Here is a 12,719-nt window from a genome sequence, read left to right as displayed (position 1 = left end):
TTTTAATGATTTTCTTGAGACTTGTACTTGAAGATCAGATTTTCTGTTCAGCTCTGGTCTTCTTCTCAGAAAGGATAATCCCCTGTAAATGAATGAATCAGAAAGAATTGAAAATCACCTGTAATTGATTGTCCATCTTTTCCCCTGAAAGGTATGCTTAATTTTGCTGAGTAGTTGATTCTTGATTATAATTCAAGCATCTTTGCTTTCTGGATTATCTATTCCAGGCCCTCCAATCCTTTAATGTGGAAACTGCCATGTCCTGGGTAACCCTGAATGTGCTTCCTAAATATTTGAATTCTTTCTAGTTGCTTACAGTCATTTCTCCTTGATCTGATACTTCTGAAATTTAGCTACAATATTCCGTAGAATCTTTCATGAGGTGACTAGTGGATTCTTTCAATAAATATTTTACTCTCTGGTTCTAGAATATCAGGATAGTCTGTTCATATCTTTTGACTATTTATCAATTGGAAAATGGCTTGATTTCTTATAAATTAGAGTCAATTCTCTATATATTTTGGAAATGAGGCCTTTATCAGAACCCTTGACTGTAAAAATGTTTTCCCAGTTTATTGCTTCCTTTTTAATCTTGTCATTAGTTTTGTTTGTACAAAAACTTTTCAATTTGATATAATCAAAATTTTCTATTTGGTGATCAATAATGATCTCTAGTTCTTTGGTCATAAATTCCTTCCTTTTCTCTAGGTCTGGGAGGTAAACTATCCTATATTCCTCTAATTTATTTATAATCAAATTCTTTATGCCTAGGTCATGAAGCCATTTTGACCTTATCTTGGTGTATGGTATCAATGCCTAGTTTCTGTCAGATCTATTTTTAAGGAGTTGTTTTCTTCAGCCAATTGTTTCTTTCTCCAAAAATGGATTTTTTCATTATTTTCTATATAACAGTCATTTCTTTTCCCAGTTTTTCCTCTCTCTCTCCTTCTCTCTCTTTTTCTCTCTCTCTCTTCTTCCTCTGCTTTCTTCTGTGTCTCTTTATCACCTTTTGAGCTTGAGACCAATTCATATTTCTTTTGAGGCTTCACATATAGACTTTTTGTTTTTCTCTTCTGTGTTTGTGTTCTGAGTTTTGCAATCACTATAGAAATTTTCTATTGTCAGGGCTCTTTTTAAAAAAATTGAGTTCTACTTCTAGGACATGGGGAGGCTGTCCCAGGCTTCTTTCTCAGGGGCACAGGGGCCTCTTAGTGGTCTTTGACTCTGGAGCCGGAGGTGCTATCAGCTTTCCCATGCACTGAGTCGGCCTGGCCTATCCCCTACCTATTGTCCTGGGTTTGGGGGGCTCTGAATACGCCTTCCGAGCTTGGGTTGGAGGTCTTAGAGCTGGCCTGCTGAGCCAGAACCAAGGGCCTCCACTGCTGGTTGTGCCATGGCTAAGAGCCTCCCACTAGATTCTCGGCACCCCTGTGCTAAGCCAGCTCCCCTTTTACCCACGTATGCTGAAAAATTGTTTCACTGTGATTTTTTGAGGGTCTCTTCACTCCAGAATCTGTTTAGAGGCTTGTTTGGAGGGAGGCTGCTGTCGGCCTTCCTCCCGAATTGTGTTTAAGGGAGGCAGAGCTATGCAAAGGCATGAGCCTCGGGGTACTGCAAGCCCAGGGGCAGGACGAGAGGCAGGAGGTCCAGCAGCGGCCTGGGAGGCAGTGGATGTCTGACCCAGGCTCCCCGGCGCCTGCGTGGCCATGGGAACACATTGTTCTCGTAGGTTCCTTCCCTTGGAAAGTCTTCGTGTGCTTGGGATAGACCCTCCCAGTCACTAACAAGTTGGAGGTTCTTCAGTTGCCCTCAGGCTGGTTGAGATTTTTGTGGAGATAGTTTTACTGGGAGGTGGCTGCTGTGCATGATGTAATAGTGGGAAAGACCTGACGCTGGGTGGGTGCCCATCAACTGGAGGATTGTGTGATGGAATACTATTGGGCTCCAAATAGGAAGGGCGGTTTCAGGGGAGCCTGGCAAATTCTCTCTGAAGGCAGGCCAGGGGAGAGAGCACTAGGGAGGGGACTTTATACACTGGCCCCGGCACCGAGGGAAGAGAGGACCTGGATCAGCGCAGTGCCCAGCCAAGGGTCCGAAGGTCTGCTCCTGGGGAAGCATGTTCTTTTCTTCTGACCAAGGGCCAGTCAAGGGAAGGGAAGGGAAGGAACTATCAGTCCTGTTGGGAGAGGGATAGCGAATGAGGGTTCCTTTTGCTTAAAGACTCCCCAGCCTTTTTTACTTGTGATGGTGGGTGTATAGTTAGAAGAGAAAATCAGTTGTTAAATGGAAAACAAGAAATTTCATTTTTAAAAAGGACCTAAGCTTCCTGAGGGCACAATTGTTTCTCTGTATCCCGAGCACTTTGTACAACACCTGGCACATCTTTGTGTTTAACTAACATCTGTTGATTAATAAGAATCACTTTGCTTTTAGCAGAAAGAACTGTCCTTTCTATACCAGCATAGCAGAGGGTGGGCCATAACAGCTTATCTGGCCTATTCGGGAAAAGCAGGATCTTTCCCAGGATGCTTTGCCCTGACCAAGCCTGTAAGGAGGGGCTGGCTGAGAGTTGGTCTTTGGGGCAGAGGCTCCCACTAAAAATGTTTAGGGGATTCTGGGTAATAGAGCTGACCTCCAAGCAGCCTTACGTAGTGGAAGGGCGCCAGAGGATTCTGGGAAATAGCGCTGACCCCTGTCTTCCCTGAGAACTCATCCAGGAGGAGTGGTTGGCGCTGCTCACCCTGAGACCTGGGGGAGAAGGTGCTGCTGGTGGGCCAGGTCTCCGGCCATGGTCTAATCCAGGCCCCTTGGGTTACAATGGAGGTGACTTCTTGTGCTGAGGCTGGGAGGGGGCATCAGAGGCCTGGGGCTTTCCACCCTCCTACCCAGGGCAGGCTCCCCTCCGGATCATCAGGAAGGGCTAATGGCCCTACCATGGCACAGAATCCCTAGAGATGGCAATGAGGTGGGATGGAGACCATCCCAGGCCCGGACGGCAGCTTTTGGCTCCGGCTCCCCCACTTTGCCTTCACCTTTCTAGCGAACGTGGCAGCCTCTGCTGGGCCATCCCAAGGCATCTCCCATGTTTCTCTTCCTGTGGCTTAGGCCCAGATGCGAAGATGGATCCTCCCAGTTCTGTGGCTCAGCAGGATCTTGATAGTTAAGAGTCAGCATGTTAGTCTTGAGGCATTGTGGTTATAAACAGGTCGGAGCAGCTTCCTCAGCTTTAGAAATAGAGATTGCAGCCGATCGCTGGGACAGGGACGGGCTGTTGGACTCCACGGTGGGCCGCCTCATCGGCTGCCAGAAGCTGTTTCCTAAGAAGCATTTGCTGCAGCTTGGGGACAGCAGGCTTGCGGCGCTCCGGAGCCTCTGGGCCCGGGCAGCCTCAGCCCGACATTCGCTGTCCTGTCCGGGCTCTTGGGCACCTGCCTCATGGTCGACCTGCTGTTGTTACTAACATTAGTAGAGATGTTTATTGTGGTTACAAAAGTGCAGCAGGAAGAGCTCTTCAGATATAATCGAATAGTTCAACCCAGGATTGAATTGGTCACAAAAAGGTTCCTGAGCATGTGCTGAGATTCATGAGGGATGAGAACATCCCTTTGACATCTTTTCCAAGAGGCCGGGTCTGGTTTTGTCTTCTGCTGTTTTACCCAATAGGCAAAATACCACATCCTTTCTCTCTCCCTCCCTGTCCTTCCCCCGCTCCCCTTTCTCCCTCCCCTTTTCCCATCTCCCCTTCTCTGTCTCGCTCTGTCTCTTCTCCCGCCTCCTTTCCTCAGACAATGACTAAACTCAGCAAGAACAGACCAAGAGCCCCCGTGAGTAACACTCCATTTTTATTTCTTCTCAACTTCCTGATTTTGGCTTCCTCTCCAGAGGCCGGGGAAGGGTACATTGCCTACTAAGGTGCCATACTTCTGCACTTCCTTTATGTGGAACATGTCATCATCAAAGAAGATATGGGGACGGATTTTGACCAAAATAGGCCCCTTGGGGGCCCCCGCCAGGAAGAGCGCCTCATCAATCTCGAGGCCCCAGGTCCGGAGTCTCTTGAGCACACAGGCCCCCGAGTTGGCCGCGCTCCTGGCTGTGATGAGGTAGGTCCTGATGGGGCAGAGCAGCCGCTCATCTTTGGCGTAAAACTTCTTTTGCAGGCGCCCTAAGTCTTCTAGGAATCGTTTCAAAGGACCCTGGGAACAGAGAGACAGCATTGATGAAGGGCTTTAGGAGGAGCTCGGGGATCGCACCAGACTCAGACCTAGTCTTTGCCCCCAGGCTACAGAGACAGGCTGGAGGTGAGGTAGCCTGCTGGCTCTCTCCGGGCCTTGGTTTCCCATATCTTCTCCCTCATTTGCTGGTGAGAAAAAGGATAACTGAGAGCTCAGAAGCACTGGCCCTCGCGGACAGGGCATGCCGATCCCACAGTCCCGTGGGTGAGAGGAGGGCGCTCCTCCCCAGACCCTGGTTCTCTATGCCCTTTCCCTCCTGCCTCTGCCCCATCTCTGACCTGAGTTCCAAGCCCACGGCCTCTCTGCCTCTCACTCTTTCCTTCCCTCTCCTTTCTCTGGGACGGCGCTTATGATACCGACCTCCACCCGGGATTTTGTGCCCAAGACCTCAAGGGGCTTCCAGCCCAGTGAATGAGGCACCTCCCAGGGACCCATAATGCAGAAGGAGACAAAAGCCCTTGGGTGAGCACGGCCTGGGTCGGGGTAAATGCCCCCTTGGAGCTGAATCCTCTGGGCAAATAAAGCCCTGGAATAAGAAGGGATGACTCCTGGTAGAGGACGATTCCCTGCTGAGGAATGACCATGTGCCTCCCAGTCATCCATGTTGTCACCTCGGGATGGGGCAGACCCCCACACCTGTCTGGCCGGGCGGCTTCTCGAGGCCCAAAAGCTACTGATCAAAGGCATCATGGAGGAAGCCTTGGGGTTTAGGAGAAGAATGGAGGCTTTTAGGGCCATAAGCAGAATCAGAGTGGAAATAACCCAGAGAAAACATGAGTGGGTATCAACAGAGGCACATGGAAGTGGGAGAAGACTTGTTCTGTGTCTTCAGAAAGAAGCAAGAAGCAAAAAAAGGATGTTGAAGGGGGACAAATGTAGGCTGGATATCAGATTAAACCTCCTAAATTGGGCTGCCTGCAAGCCTTCAAGCAACCCTTTCTCTGGGATGTTACAGACCAGAGGCTTTTCAGCATGTGGGATGGACTTGGGGAAACAAAAGTTCCTTTTAAAATGCTGAAATTGGGTGATTTTATCACATTGAAAAGGAGATATCAACGAGGAAGCCCAGCACAATCACAAACATGAAGGCCAGTGAATTGAATCACTTTTCCCACTAGAAAAAGGAAGGTTTGGATTACATTCATTTATGGGATCTCTTTGTCTCTAGGAAAGAATCGTTCACCATACCTGAACAAGGTACTTGTTCTTTCTAATATTTGTTGATTCGTGATGAACATTTTTTTCTGATTCTTTCTTATTACTATTTTGATCAAAATCATCCGAAAAAAGGATAGCGTCCCCATCAAAGGCTACTCGGAGTTGTGTATCCAAGAATGGCAAGTCTTTGTTCCCCAAGTACATCGTTGCTGCAGCAATCCCTAGAAACAATGGCAATAGCCCTGTTAGCATCCTCCCAGGATGCCCCTTGGCCTCTGCCCCAACTTTGTTTAAATTTTTTTTATCATGCAACTAATATACATTAATAAACATGGACATTCTCTTATACAAAAAATAATGAAAAAAGAGGACTGTATATCAAAGTATGAATCTCTATTAAAGACTGCAGATATTTTAAAAATATATCAAATTTACTATGATAATATGGCCCCACTTTCTGGTATCTCCCTGCTGAGTGTATATGGAAAGGGTTTCATTCTCAGTCTTTTCTTCTTTATTCAAAGCAGGTGGGAAATAATTTCAGAGGAAGAGAATCTACCCTATTTTTCAAGGTTTCCTACAATGGGTGGTCTTTGAGCTAAGTCTTGAAAAAAGCAGAAATAAGAGACAGACATGAAGGGAAGCCTGAGAGATAGGAGATGGGGAGTCCTGTGCAGAAAATGCTCTCAAAGCTAGTGCTAATAGAAAGAGCAGAATGAATAGAGGGCTCAGACATAAAAAGCCCAGAAAGGTAGAAAGAAGACGAACTTTAAAGGACTTTAAATGTCAAGGATTTTATATTTCATTCTGGAGGAATTGGGAACAGGTAGAGCAGACTAGACTAAATATAAATGATCCAACTAGATTTATAGAGTAAATCTTTGCCATTTCTCCTTGCTGGAGACTATGTAATTGTGTGTTGCATGTTATCTGGAGTCATAGTTTATATATATTATATTATCTTGAGGAGTGAAAGATACCAAAGGCATGGAAATCCATTTCAAGGCTTATTAATACAGAAAAAGATGTCGAAGAAAACAGTGACTACCAGCTTGGAAGCCCACTGGCTCATTCCCACCAAATCTTGGTGTGGGTCAAGTGTATAGAAATTGAGGACATCACTGATGATTTCTTTCACAAGCAATAATGAACACTGGCCTAAATCTTTCCATATCACAATAAAAGAAAATATGAAGATAATTTAGGATTTCTTTGTGCTTATTGACTGTGAATTAATAAAAAAAAACAAAAGAAAAGATGATTTAGTGGAAAGGAATGCTATCATACAGGGGCTTCTATCACTAAGTATTTCCTATACATTCATCAAGATTGTTCAAGATTCATTGGAAAGGGTCATGATAGAAATTATTTTATTTAAAGACCATATTATAATAAAAATCAGTCAAGGCATAAAACAAAGTCATTTATCACTGGGAGAGAGGAGAGATCCAGGTCAAAGAGTATTCCTATCAAAAGTGAGTTCCTCCTGATATTTCTCTTTGGAAATGACATGGTGCTGGCTATATGAAGCTCCAGGATATTGCACAATTTCTGGACAGAGATAAATGATCATTCAAATGAGTCCAGCCTGTCTACAAAGAAAAGACTAAGTCGATGTAGAATGTTTATTGCCGTGATTTGTCAAGGTGCATTTGAATAGGCATCCTCTATAGAGCTTGTCCAGTAGTTTTTATCTCTGGGCCAGGCAAGACATGTGTAATAAGTGATAAAAAGGAGGATGAGAGTGAAAGGTATGATTTCTTGAATTTCAAAACATAATTATTGTCCCCTGTGATTCCTATGAAAGTCAAAACTCATCTTTTTCAAAGCCAGTTATGTTACCAGTGCACTGGTATGGTAGCATGGTCTAGAACACCATGACCTGGAACACCAAGAATGAAAGCATTATTACACAGGTCAATGGAAAGACTCAGGCAATCAATACGTATTTATTAAACATCATCAACTGTGTGCCAGGTACAATAACTACTATTCTCAAGGATTTTGGTCTCAAGAGGGAAACAACCTAAGAATATTTGTGCACCAACATGATCTACGCATGATAAATTGGACATAATCCAAGAAAGCACTAGCATTAATGGGGACTAAGAGAGCTCACTTTCAGAAAGTAGGATTTTGAGGAGCAGCTAGATGGCACAGTAGATAAAGCATTGGCCCTGAAGTCAGGAAGACCTGAGTTCAAATCCAGCCTCAGACTTCCTAACTGTGTGACCCTGGACAAGTCACACAATCCCAATTGCCTCAGCCAAAAAATAAATAAATAAATAAGTAGGATTTTAGCTAGTACTTGAAGAAACCAGAGAAGCCACGTAATAGAGATGATGAGGGAGAACATTCCAAGCATGAGGGCTGGCCAGAGAAGATGCCCAGAGCTATTATGATGGCATGGAAGCTCAAGGTACAAACCCAGAAGAAAGGAATGATTCCAAAACATCTACAGGCAAATTCTCAGAGAAAAAACACAATGAGCAAAATTCAATAAGAATTCCTAAAAGAGACTAAACAAGTTTTTTAAAGTTAATTTTTTTTTGTATAAATGAAATAAAAGTCAAGGGGAAAATGGAAAACATATGAGAACTACGAGGGGGGGAGGTTGGAAAATGAATTAACAGCTTGGAACAAGTGATATGAAACCTTGTTGCAGCCATAAATTCCCTGAAAACTAGAACGGACCAAATAGAAGCCCAATGACTTCTTGAGATAAGTAGAAATATTAAACCCAAGTCAAAAGACTGAAAAAATAGAAGAAAATATAAGTTGTCTCACAGCAAACAAACAAATAAAATGGACCTGGAAAACAGATTTAGAAGAAAAAAAATTAAGAATCATTCAACTATCTAAATGCTATGATTTTAAAAAGGAGCTATGCATCAGATTTTCATAAATCATAAAAGAAAACTATCCAGATATTTTAGAACTGAGGGGAAAGGGAGAAATGGAAAGAATCTACAAATTACTTTCTGAAAGCATCTCCAAAGTTAAAACTGCTAGGGACAGCACAGCCAAAATCCAGAGTCTCCACATCAAAGAAAAATACTGCAAGCAGCTATCAAGAAAAGCTGCAAATACTAAGGAGCTGTAATCAGGATCAAACACTATTTAGTTGCTTCAAGTATAAGGGAGCAAAGAACTTGGAATTCAGTATTCTAGGGCTTATAGCCAAGAATAATATATCCAATACAACTGAGTATAATAGCCACAGTGGGGAAATTGGATCTTTAATGAAGTAGAGCATTTCCAAGTATTGCTGATGAAAAGACAGAGTTGTGCAAAAACTTTGACATTCCACCATAGGAGTTAAGAGAAACATAAAAAGATACAAGTGTGAATGAATGAACAATAGGAGAGTAAACAAGGACCATTGTTACTGGCTGGTAAAAATACAGTTTGGAGATGTATATGGGATCAGTTCAATTGAATGTATTTAGGAATGTTTTGTTTTTTAATCTTGATGAACACATTTGGTTGTGTCACTAGCAAACTAAATGTATTTGAAGCAAACTTGTGATTCCTGATGTGGTATGTTATGAGTTTGCATTCAAAAATTATTCTTTTAAATTATCTTATGTAAAAAAATTTCCTCAAATAAAAAGGAAGGAAGGGGCAGCGAGGTGGTGCAGTTAATAGAGCACCAGCCCTGAAGTCAGGAGGATCTGAGTTCAAATTCGGTCTCAGATACTTAACACTTCCTAGCTGTGTGATCCTGTGTGACCCCGATTGCCTCAGCAAAAAAAAAAAAAAAAAAATCAATCAATCAATTAATTTTCAAAAAATAAATAAATAAATAAAAAGGAAAGCTTTGAAATGTGAATAAATATTTAGATATTAGCATTAGCAGAAATGAAGTGACTAGGACTGGTTAGTCAAAACGAATGCTTGTATCAACAGATTGATGCCAGGTTCATAGCACTTCCCAGAAAAAAAATGATTAAGCTTTTTGAGGATATTTAAAATATAGAATACTGAAAAGTTTTGCAGTTATCAGTAAATTATATAGTTGATATTTATTAAGTTTCTCTGCTATAAAAAAAAGCCACAAACTTGTTGATCTTAACAAAGGAATGGAAAGAGAGAGGAAGAGGAATATAACAGAGAGGGAGGAAAAGAGGTTAGGAGAATTTATCTCATAATGGAGTCTAGAAGCAGACATCTATATAAAGAAGGAGGAAAGGGCTGGGGTCAATGGGGCAGACATTTGACACTTGAACTTTAGTCTCATTTGGACTGGTCAAAAGAGAGATAGAATATCTTGGCCACACACACACAAACATTAATAGGTACAGAAATACATTGCATTGAAAAGGAAAATAGAAGAGAGGGGAATCAAGATGGTAGATGAAGGGAAGAATTATATCTAAACAAAAAAAATTCTAAAGATATATATTTATAATTCTTTTAAAGTGTCAAATCATAGAACTCTGAAGAGAAATGGATGAATAAGTTGTAGTATAGAAGTGGGATAGGATACTATGTAATCAATGTAATAACTAACTGGGATTCCAAAGGACTGATGGTCCACCCTTTGATAGAGAGGTAAAGGATTCAGAATGAGATAAATATGTATTTTTACATATCGTCAATGGAATTTCTTTTGATTAGTTGTATGTGTTTGTTGTAATAGATTTTGCTTTTCTTGTATTCTCACTTGAAGGAGGGGAGAGGGAGAAGGCAGATTTTTGGTTAACTAACAAAATATTATTTTAAAAACATAAATATGATATATAATATATTTACATAAATACATAATTATAATTATATATAATATGAACACAACATATATATTTTATATAACACATTTATATAAAATATAACAATATTATAAAAAAAATTAAAATTCTTATTAGATCTTAATAAAAAGAAATCAATAACTTCAGAGAGAGCAACTTCAGTTGAATAATGAAGTCAGAAGTCAGATTTTATAGCCTATATCTATTATATTTGCTAATATGACAGAAAAGGAAAATAACAAATGTTGGAGGAAATGTGGGGAAATGAGATACTAATGCATTACTGGTAGAGTGGTAAACTGATCCAACCATTTTGTAGAGCCAGTTGGAACTATGCTATAAACCATTCATACCTTTTAACCTGGGTCTGTATTTCAAAGAGATAAAAAAGGAAAAGGATCTATATGTACAAAAATATTTATAGCAGCTTTTTTAGTGGCGACAAAGAATTAGTAATTGGTAGAATGCTTATCAAATGGGAAATGGCTGAACAGATTGTGGTATATGATTATGATGGAATACTATTGTGCTATTAAAAAATGGTTATCAGGGTGCTCTCAGAAAAGCCTGCTAAGACTTAGGTGAACCGATGTAAAATGAAGTGAGCCGAACATTGTATATAGTAACAGTAATAGTATACAGTGATCAGCACATGGTACACAGTAACAATTATAGTACACAGAGATCAGGACATTGTATACAGTAACATAGTATATAATGATCTGCTGTGAATGACTTAGCTATTCTCAACAATACAATTCATTTGAGGCAATTCTGAAGGACTTATGAGGAAAAATGATATTCATGTCCTGAAAAAGAACCCATGGAATCTCAGTGCAGATCAAACCATGATTTTTATGCTCTTTTTATCCATAACAACCAGCAGAGTGCCTGACACTAAGATTCCCTTCATAAATGCATACTGTCAGTTGATAAATGTTAATTAACTGCCCTTATTGATCGATTATGACAAAGTGGGATTAGTTTTTTCCATTATATTAGGACTTTAATGATTTTGTTCAAACATTGGTCACTTCCCCACTAAAAGTTATTCTTTCTAGATTGAAAGGGACTCATTTCAATCTGTATGACAGCCCCAACTTCCTGACCATGTATATCTCTCTCCTTTCCATGTTCCATCTAACCTCCCACGTGCTGCAGAGTTAGAGAGATCCTAAAGATGAATAAAATAGTCTGGGGCGCCTCCCACAGCCTTACTCCCTTCTAGCCCAAGCTCCCTCGGAGGCTTACTTCAGGCCTAATGTCTGGCATAGTAGGTATGTTTTGTTCTATGTTTAAAGTGGATTAGATCCCCTTATTGTACCATCTTGTCTTTATTTTTGATGGTCATAATTGTTCTAAGTACTTGTATATCTTTGTTCCCTCTTTGCCTTCATAGATTTCTTATCTTATTCCCTCTTTTAGACTGTGGGTTCCTGAAAACAAAGGCTCCTCTGTTTTTCCTATGGCACATCACCTGGAACCTTACATGTAACTCCATTCTACATGCCTTTGTAAATGGTTCTCTTAATTCCATGTCTTTATGTCACACTGTATCATTTATATAGCAAGTAATTTACCTATAATTCCTTTATGTCTTTGGACAAAGCCTAATGTGAGTTGATAAGTGGATAGTGGGTAAGACAAGGACTAATAAGACATACATGAGTGGTAACTGGTAAGAGAGTTAACAAGAGAAGAAAGGGTCATTTTTCTGTCCAGGTTGTCCATTATTGCAGAGTATTGCAGAGGCACATGGAACTCTCCTCCAAATTTGATCAATGGGTCAGGGGTCATTGCATTAATCCTTTGATACACATAAAAAGAACATGTTGCATTACAGGATCCCTGAGATGTCAACGTGCTATGATTCATCTGTCAGTGACTGGGATTAGGGACCAATAGGCTAGTGAGCGGGGAGGACTTAAAGAAATGGCTTTTCTCACTTTTTTTGAGTCTCTCCTTTGGCCCCACTATGGTTATTGGTATTGAACTTTTTGGTCTTTGCTTCCCCCTTCTTCCTCCCCCAAACATCAAACTCTGGGAAGGTCAGGAAGTATTACTTTACATCCAGACATAGCCCCACATAGGGCTTTGTTTGTACCGGGTACTCTTCAAAAAGCTTGAAAAAGTGAATTGAATGGAAGTAGGATGGATGGGAAAGAGGCTTGGACAAAGGCAGAAACCAAAAAGAAAGGTTAAATGACTACAAATTCAGTGAGGATGGTACAACAGACTGGATGAAGCAAAACTTTCATGTGAAGAACCTGATATAGAACATTGGCCTAGAAGTAGAGATTGGAGGCAAATTACAGGGGCCTGGAATGACAGCCCGAGGAGCTTGGAATTTATCTTGGAGATGACAGGGAGTCACTAAAGGTTGAGCTGCATCAATCATTTCTTCGTGTTGTTCTTTTGAATGGGAAAGAGGTAGGAGAAACAGATGGTTTGATTTACAAATGAATAACTGCATGCTGTAGTGCGATTATGGGGAGTCATTTGGGGGTAGAGCTCATGGGGTCAAGCACCGACTCAGCAGGTAGACCATTGAGTCCTGAGGGGTGAGCTAGAAGCTATC

At 41.3% G+C, this 12,719-nt stretch overlaps 1 protein-coding gene across 1 annotated transcript in view; it reads right to left on the bottom strand.

Moving 5' to 3' along the window:
* LOC127546299 (cytosolic 5'-nucleotidase 1B-like) overlaps window positions 1-12,719 on the bottom strand; it is a 61,162-nt gene that overhangs the window by 16,500 nt on the left and 31,943 nt on the right. The window contains exons 9-11 of the mRNA XM_051973496.1: window positions 5,424-5,614; window positions 3,858-4,196; window positions 3,247-3,444 (exon numbers count right to left, since the gene is read on the bottom strand). Of these exons, the coding sequence (XP_051829456.1) occupies window positions 3,247-3,444; window positions 3,858-4,196; window positions 5,424-5,614 (728 nt within the window). The remainder of the gene's footprint in view (window positions 1-3,246; window positions 3,445-3,857; window positions 4,197-5,423; window positions 5,615-12,719) is intronic.

This window comes from Antechinus flavipes, chromosome 2 (assembly GCF_016432865.1).
Source record: "Antechinus flavipes isolate AdamAnt ecotype Samford, QLD, Australia chromosome 2, AdamAnt_v2, whole genome shotgun sequence".
Taxonomy (NCBI): Eukaryota; Metazoa; Chordata; class Mammalia; order Dasyuromorphia; family Dasyuridae; genus Antechinus; species Antechinus flavipes.
This window is presented reverse-complemented; position numbering and strand designations above follow the sequence as displayed.